The 9,306-nt window shown below is 36.4% G+C and overlaps 1 protein-coding gene across 1 annotated transcript; it reads right to left on the bottom strand.

Annotated features, from left to right (window-relative positions):
- Window positions 1-6,513: 6,513 nt before the first annotated feature.
- Window positions 6,514-8,959, bottom strand: LOC118043959 (caffeic acid 3-O-methyltransferase 3). The gene is made up of 4 exons (XM_035052073.2): window positions 8,405-8,959; window positions 7,588-7,898; window positions 7,378-7,442; window positions 6,514-7,116 (listed from the first exon to the last, which is right to left on the bottom strand). The coding sequence occupies exons 1-4, from the start codon at window positions 8,818-8,820 to the stop codon at window positions 6,814-6,816; spliced, it is 1,095 nt and encodes a 364-aa protein (XP_034907964.1). The 5' UTR covers window positions 8,821-8,959; the 3' UTR covers window positions 6,514-6,813.
- Window positions 8,960-9,306: the final 347 nt, after the last annotated feature.

Consider the following 9,306-nt stretch of genomic DNA (forward strand, 5'->3'; position numbering starts at 1 on the left):
TACCGTACAACTGTTAAAAAGGAAAAAAAAAAAGAAAACTACCATGGGGTGTAGCACGGGCCTTCGTCTTCATATTGATTAGGGGCTAAATAGTCTTTTTAGCTCTTTGGGGACGGTATAATAATTAAATTACAGGATCTGGGATTTAATAATTACAACATTAATATATAACTGGCCAGAGCCATAATTTAATATGTTTTTAAATAAAAAATATCTGAAAAAAACAATTATTACTTACAAGAAAAACATAGTTTATCTCATCGTGTCACGCGTTTATGTAGGTATGTCATTATAGGCATATTTTAGACCGGGGATGAGAAATTGAGCATCTTTAATTAGTGTTGAAGAAGAAATAAATAAACATGCAGACAAGCTGTCGTTATTCGAATAAACAAGATCGATCTGATTTGTTTGGAAGTCAGCGTTACTTTGCTTTTTTAATTATTATTTATTTTAATAAGCACGAGTAACTCTCCGTGTTTTTCTAATATGAAAAAGGCTGGCATAAGATCACGAAGAAGTCATAAAGAAAAAAGAATAGCTTATAATATTCATGATCATGATCATGATCTTGCAAGATAAAAGACGAATTGCTTTCTTTTTCACTACATCGTACCTCTTTAAGACTCCGTTTGTTTGCAGGAAAATGAATTCCTTTTGGAAAGTGAATTTCTGGGAAAGTGAATTCCTGGAAAGTGAATTCCGATGTTTGGTAGTGTTATGAAAAATGAACTGGAAAACACTTTCCGGTGTTTGTTTGTGTTATGGAAAATGAACTGGAAAATAATTTATTAATGAATTAATTTTTTTTTCAAGTTTATCTATATATATATATAAAATATTTAATATAAATATTTAATCACTTACAATAAAAAAATAAAATCTAAAAAGTATAATGATAATTTTTTTTTATTATTATATCCTATATTCATACATAGCTTATTTTATAAAATATAACTATATATATCATATCATATTATATAGAAATAAGCTTGTGAAATATTTTTGAAGCAAAACCTAGTAATATATTTTTTTTCAATTTTTAAAAGCTTAAAATAAGTTTTTTTTTTCATATGAAGAAAGCCAAATTAGTTTATGGTAATAGTTATATATTTAGGTTTTTTTTTTGGTATGAAGAATTTTTTTAAAAGATAAATACATACAAAAATATTTTGATTGGTTTTTTGGATAAATATTTTTTTTACGGGTAAAGGCAATTACCCCTTGAATATATATCAAATAATCATTAAGAAATAAATATAAATACCTAACATCAAACACAATCATGCATAAATATTATGTTTCGATGTCATATACATAGATATTAGTTCAAATTACAAACATAAACATGCTAAATCGAATTAAACAAGTAAACATACTTGTCAAATAACAAATATAGTCTGAACCCAAATTTTCGACATATTAAAACCATTTTAGCAAGCAGGCCTGTAGCAGTGTTGGTTCACAAAATTCTGAACCCAAATTTTCCTCAAATTAACATTTTTTGCCATAAATGCTTTTGCCAACATTTCATTTTGGACCAAATAATCGAATGCATCCCCAAGAGTGATCTCATCAAAGCCTTCAACTTTCATCACTTCCGCATACAACGCATTAACATCAAGTTGATTTTTGCTGAGACTTTGAATTGCAAATGCTACATCTCCAATCTGTTTAGACAACTTTTCAACACTATCATTTTCATACATGCGATTTCTCTTCCTATGTTGCCTCTTTTGTGTACTAGAGGAAGATGTCTCTTTTCCCTTTGAAGTTTCATCATATTCACCTTCATTTTCAATTGAAATTGATTGCTCTTCAGTGTTCTCTTCCAAGTTGACATCAGCATATGATTTGGCATAATTTCCGGTTGCCATGTCTTTTCCAACAACAATTGCCATTGCCTCGTACATATCAAGTTTTTTGTTAAGAAACTTGTCATGATTGGGGTGTGCCTGTTCATAAAGTTTAGAATATGCAATTTTTTAGTTCATTGTATAGCATTTTATAAACAAAAGTACATATAAAAATTACAAAGAGTATAATATTTATCATACCTTTACTTCTTCATCATATACATCTTTCGAAACTGTAATCATCTTCAAACAATCATCCCAGCCAAAGCCTGAACTGAAGAGTGTGATTCAATCGTGCTTTTCAGTTGTTTTTGTTTTTGGACAGAGATGCAGAGAGATTTCTATGTTTTAACGGAGCTCAAAATAGGAAAGTGTTTTCCTTTTGATAAGGAAAGGAAAACACTTTCCTACGAGGAAAGGGAAAGTTTAAGTTGACTGGAATTAGAAGGAATTGGTTTTCCTTTGACTTATTTTCCTGATAGTCACCAAACATGAGAAAGTGAGGAAAATGAATTCCGGGAATTCATTTTCCTTGAAACAAACGGAGCCTAAGAAATCTTTTTCATCATTTTATGAATAAGAGATGTTAGAGGTATGGAGGTAATTTGAAACAAGAGAAGCAGACAGGACACCATCTTATTTGTTTCACAAGAGATTACAAGCAATCACACCTTTCAAAGCCAGCAGGCAGACAGCAACTCCCTGACGCGGGACAACAAATAAAAAGAATTAAAGCAAGAAAAGAAAGAAGCTTGAGAGAAAGAAAGAAGCTAAAGAAGAGGAAAAGAGGGGGATTGGAGGGGTGCAAAACTTGCAAATTTTCATTAATCATTCCAAGTCCCTTGACATTTAGAAAAGTAGGGTATTTATACTAAAACCCTAACTAGAATAAGCGATTGGGCTTATAGCCCACTAAATAAAATACTTAACATTAATTAAATCAAGCCTAACATATAAAACCAAATTAATAAAACCCATCTAAAAGTTCATATAAATTAAACCCAAAACACAAGTTAAAGCCCAATTTCTCAATGGTTTGGACTATCCTCCATCGTCTATGATCATACGCGTGCATAAATAATGTTTTCGGTTTGGTGTCCCCATCAATTCTCCCGTGGTTGGAAGAACTCGACCCCGTCGAGTATAGGTTAAGACAGCTTCGATAATGCTCTCAATGACAAGGATCAAGCTGTTGTGATGTTCCTCTGATAATCCAAGTATAGTCTGAATCTGGTCTTCGAATCCATATACTGGGATTTGCTGAAGTTCACCATCCCTGGTAAAAACAACTTGTGCATTCAAAGTAGCATTAATATGTTCCTTTTGTGCCAAAGATATGGATAATGAGGTAGGGGTATCAAAAGGAGAATCAGGGATGGGTTGTATTTTATAAATACTGAGGTCTTTCATGTTCAAAGTAGAGCTAATATCAAAGTTTAATGGCAATTTAATGACATAAGTATTTGATTCAATCATTTGCAACACTTTGAATGGTCTAGCATTACTTACTTGCAATTTATGCTCGGTTTCCAAAGGACACCGTTCAGGTCTAATCTGTATTATGAAATAATCTCCAACATTAAGTGCATCATGATACTTAAGTAAATCAGCTCGAAATTTGTATTGTTCATTACTTGCTTGAATTTGTTTCATGATCTCAATATGCAAATTATGAACCCTACATGGTAATGACTCAGCTGACTTAGACATCCTATTGTGAGGGGATATGGGAATGTGTTCTATCAGTTCCTCAGGTTTGTAACTATGAACACTAAATGATTGAGGGTGTGGAATGAGACAAGCATTGTCTGAAACCCGTGTAGATATGGTATGGACACAATCAAGTAACCTAGGATTATCTTCATCTTCCTCATCACGTGCATGTGGTAAGAAGTCAAGAAGTTCAACATGTTGCTCTAAACTTATGATGTCCTGGACACCAAGCCTGTGGGATGAGGAATCAGGTAGTTTAGGAGGACTAATATCATGAAACTCTTCTAAAACCATACTCATCTCTATAGGCGGTTCCACTAAAGAGTTTCCTAAAATATCCTCCACCATTAAAGCAGACATATCAGACTCTTTTTTAACCTTAGTCTCAAGCTCATGTAGACTCATAGTGTTAAGTCCCTCTTCTTGCACATCCTCGTCATCAAGGTCACTAAAATCCTCAAGATTAGGCTCATACACTTCAACACTACAATATTCCTCTTTACATAGATCCTTATATTTTTGGATGACTAAAGGTTTAGAGGTACAATCTAAAGAGATATGACCAAAACCTAGACAATTAGTACACTTAACCATAGAACTCACTTTAGACACTTCATTAACAACTCGTTTGCCTTTATCTTTCTTATAAGGTTGTGAGTTACTAGGATTAGGTCTGTGGGGTGGAGCAACTAACAAAGAATCACTACTTCTGAATTGGGACCTAATAGGGATACTATAAGAGTCCTGACAATTTTTCCACTGATTCTTTGTGACCAACTTGTAATCTTTAGTTAAGGTATAAGCTTGGTCAAGGGTAGATACACCTTGAAATACAACTTCTCTTCTAAGATCATCATTTAAGCCTCTACAAAATCTACGCAAAGTCATGGCTTCATTCTCTCTTATGGCACATCTAATCACGTAATCATTAAATTGCGTTATATATTCATTGATAGACTTATTCCCTTGTCTTAGATTATTCCATTGGTCTAAGAGTTTATTCCTATAAGACTAGGGTAGGTACTTTTCCTGAAGTTTTTGTTTCATTTTGATCCAATCAGTTATAGGAGGTTTACCTCTCATCTCTAAACAATCCTCAACATCTCTCCAATAAATTTTGGCTTTATCAATGAGTTTCATCTTAGCAAATCTAACTCTCTTATTATCAGACAAATTATGCCACTCAAAGAATTGATCCATATCACGAATCCACATATCAAATATCCAAGGGTCATGACGACCGTCAAAAGTGGGGGCTTCTATTTTGTTAGGACTCAAGACTCGCTCATCAAAGTCATCGTGTTTAGAGTAACCTAAATGATGGTCATATTGGTGTCGCTCAGAGTGATCTTGTCCATAATGATTATTCTTGTGATATTTATTGGTCCTTGAGTGCCTTATTTGAAAACTCTCTTGGGGCTCAATTCTTCTAAACATGTTGATCACCTAAGTTTGCAGTTCCTTTGAAATGATCATCAGAGTATCACTAAAGGTTGAGTCTATAGTAAGTGTAAACTTGAGCTTAAACACTAGATGATCGTGACACAAATGCATGCAATACTAACTTATAAATGGAATTGAGATCACAAATGATTCTTGCATGTAAAATCACAATACAAAAATAAAGCTAATTTTTTTTTTAAATGTGGAGATTAATCAAGAACAAATTACACTAATAAAATTGTAAGCATGTAATACTAGATTTTTTTTTTAGTGTAAATGATTAATCAAACACGATGTCACAAGCGAGAACTTATAATTATCAAATAGAACAAGATATTAGCTATCACTAATGAAAGAGGTTGATGAACATAATAAACAATAAAAATGATAGGTGAGATTTTTTTTTTGGCACAAAAAGAAATATTAATGATAATTTTGAATACTAAGTGCAATACCAAAGAAGTAAAAATCAACAAACCAAAGAGTAGAGTAATTTACCGACCAAGATTCAAATCGTCGAATTCGATAGCGGATGGACCTCAGATGACATGGCAATTGGGGTGACATGGCTGCTCATGCTGATATGGCGGCTGATGTGGATTTAAAGGCTGACGTGGCTGCTGACACAGTTGATGCCTTGGCGTGATGACATGTCAATTATGTGGCCAGATGCTGTCTTTGAATGATGACGTGGCAGGTGATGTGGCGCTGACGTGGCAGGTGATGCTGTCTCCTTGGGTGTTGTTGCTGGCGGTGCACGCGTGACTCCCGAAGGTGAGGACCACTGCAGTCTGTTGCAGATCGTGGTCGCCGCCTGTCGATTCTACTGCTCTGTCGGTCGCTAATGGCGGGGCGCGATGATGGTACTGTGGGCGGTCGTTGGCGCTGAAGAGGACAACACCGGCTGAGGCGCTGCCTTTACTGCTGTAAACCCGAATCGATGCTGGCTGTGATGGGTGTTGTGGGTGGCGGCGTCTGGTGGTTTGTGGTGTCTGGTGTGGTTTGTGATTCTGATTTGTGCTGCTGAAACCGCTGTGGTTCTATGGAGGCGCCGCTGAAGACGATTTGGTGTCTGTCGATGGCGTAGGGAGCGGTCTTCTGTAGGAGAATCTGTCGCCGTGGGTCTTGGTGTGACCGGCATTGATGCAAGCTGTAATCGGCGTTGAACAGTGACAATTTTTTTGGCAGCTATGAACAGTAATCGGCGTCCACACTTTCTTTGTAATCAGAACAACATTTTTTTTTTTCACGGCGAACAGTGACCTTTTTTTTTTTTCTCAGATTAATCTAGGGATAAACATAACACATAGATCGATTAATTGTAAGAACAATTAAAAGTCGTGCTCTGATACCAAATTTAATGCGGGACAACAAATAAAAAGAATTAAAGCAAGAAAAGAAAGAAGCTTGAGAGAAAGAAAGAAGCTAAAGAAGAGGGAGAGGGGGATTGGAGGGGTGCAAAACTTGCAAATTTTCATTAATCATTCCAAGTCCCTTGACATTTAGAAAAGTAGGGTATTTATACTAAAACCCTAACTAGAATAAGCGGTTGGGCTTATAGCCCACTAAATAAAATACTTAACATTAATTAAATCAAGTCCAACATATAAAACCAAATTAATAAAACTCATCTAAAAGTTCATATAAATTAAACCCAAAACACAAGTTAAAGCCCAATTTCTCAATGGTTTGGACTATCCTCTATCGTCTATGATCATACGCGTGCATAAATAATGTTTCCGGTTCGGTGTCCCCATCACTCCCTTGTATATGGAACTCAAAATAGCTGGGACTTTGAGCCTTAGGCCTGCTTGCGGAATTCAATCACGTGCGTATTGAACGCACAGCACATCACTTCGAAACTCTTGAAGCCAGCTCCCCTGGCCAAGCCCTCAAATTCCTTGTCGGTCCTCTCTTTTCCTCCGGGGTAGTGTGCCAGCATTATGGCGTCAACGTGCATGACTCCCTTGGTGGCAAGACTCGTGTCAGGAGCCACGGGTAGAATGCATTCAACAAGGATCACTTTCCCGTTTTCCGGCAGCGCATCATAGCAGTTCTTCAAGAATCTTAGGCAGTGTTCATCGCTCCAGTCATGACATATCCACTGTGAGAGCATACAAGCACCATCCCCATCAATAACACAACCACTCAACATGCATGGATTAGTGAAAATAATAAATTCATTATTTAGACTAGAAACTTGTTAAATTCGAAAGACGATGAGCCTCATGACAGTGGATCATGAATGTTTTATGGGTCTGTTTGTTTGTGTGTACAGGCCACCACGCGGTTGTTAGCCATGGCGTGGAATGGAACGAGGAAGGTGACTTCATCGTGGTTTCAATAAATAAATAAAAAAGCTCACCTTCATGAAAACAGCATCTGCTTTGGGCACGCTAACAAACATGTCACCACCAACATTCTCCACACCTGCACCCATTATACATGATCTCTATCAGAACTCATAAGCAATTACAGGCAAGTGACGCGTGCATTACTACACCCAGTACCGGCCATCCACCAAGATAATCTAAGTGTTGGCATTAGACATGAGACAATGCATGTGAGTATATACCAGGGAAAGCTGGGGCATCCGCAATGACATGAGGCAAATCAAAGTTGATGCCCTTAATTGAAGGGTACTTGGAGACGATTGTGCTAACCACAGCACCAGTCCCGCCGCCAACATCCACCAAGGATGCGAGGCCTTCAAAGCCTTTGTAGGTCTCAAGAATCTTCTTCATGGCCATTTTAGAATGGTCAGACATTCCCTTGTTGAAAACCTTGTTGAATCTTGGATCCGTGCCATGATATTCAAATGCAGTCATTCCGTAGGCCTTGTTAAATGGAATTCCTCCTTCAAGAATCGCGTCTTTCAAATGATACCTGTAGCACTAGCAGAACCATGTCACACTATCTTCTTAATTAAGAAGCACAATCTACCTAAACAATGATGAATCATTTAATCAATTCAATTATTTAATTATTCTATGGTAGGTGTGATATTAATAAGATGATTGAGTAGCATTAATGTTAGCCTAAACTTGTAATTAAATTTTAAAATCAAATTCAGTATAATTCTTTAGATCGGTAAAGGGGGATAAAGATTAAGTGATTATTTGGTAATATGATTGTGGATAAACACATATATTATTATTTGGTAAAGTAAAAAGAAATGATTTTATTTGATAGGACTCATTAATTTTTGCTGCCCAGCTGCAAGATTGGAAAAACAACATTTTGTTGCTTCCCGTTGATATTTTTAAAAAATAGTACAGCCATGTTTTATTGTTGTACTGTTCACTAAAATAAACATTAAAAAAAAAAACTAGTGAGAAAAATTTAATTTTTTTTTCCTTAAAAAACTAGTGCAGTTAACCGTGAATACTTACCAACTTTCCATGAGGAACTTGTCCTGGTTCATGAGACAGAGAGGGTTAACAGAGACACCATCTTCATTCTTGGTCAAGAATTTACAAACAGAAGCAAGACCATAGAGTCTCTCAACTTTCCCATCAGGAAGATCTCTTAGAGAGCAAACAAGAATGGAGTAACTAGCCAGTAGGCGCAAGATACGATCTAACATGACAGGTGCATCAGGGTTTTTGGTAGGGAGATGAGAAGCTATATCAGATGGGGACAAGAGAGCACCAGGGCCAGCTTTAGCCATGATTTCAAGAAGGTCGAGTTCAATGGCTGTTTTGAGGACCATAGGTAGAACTGAAGAACTGATCAGTTGCATGGCAAAATTCGCTTCTTCATCTAATATCTGAGCTGGAGACATCTGAGTTTCACCTGTTGAATCCATCGTGATCAAGATTGATCAATTCTTTTTAAGGGAACAGAGGGTTGAAGAAGGTGTAGGAGAAGAGAAGAAATGCTTTGGGAGGGTATGTGAACGCTAGGACAGGGGTGTGCAGTGTATATATATATATTTGGTGAACTGTGGAAGTACTCAACCACCTCCTCTCTTATCATTGCCCTTAAGCACAGTACTGCCTTAAAATGACACAGTACCTCCTCCTCGTGGCATCATCTTGATCAAGTGTAAGTATAAAAAAGGTTAGGTCGGGAGGCTATTTGATATGGTGATCAAAGTAAATGTTTTAAAAATACGGTCGTCGCTCTTTGCATCTGTCAAACGCCAGCCATGGAGGTAGCTGTCGCTTGTCGGTGTTAAATAGTAATATTTATTGAACAGTCAGATCAACATGGCAGAACTATTCTATAATTCCTAAGGATTTTCTATCGAAATCTCATTACAGTGTTTTCTTAAGAACAAGGTTGCTATCAA

The sequence above is a fragment of the Populus alba genome, chromosome 15 (genome assembly GCF_005239225.2).
Source record: "Populus alba chromosome 15, ASM523922v2, whole genome shotgun sequence".
Classification (NCBI taxonomy): Eukaryota; Viridiplantae; Streptophyta; class Magnoliopsida; order Malpighiales; family Salicaceae; genus Populus; species Populus alba.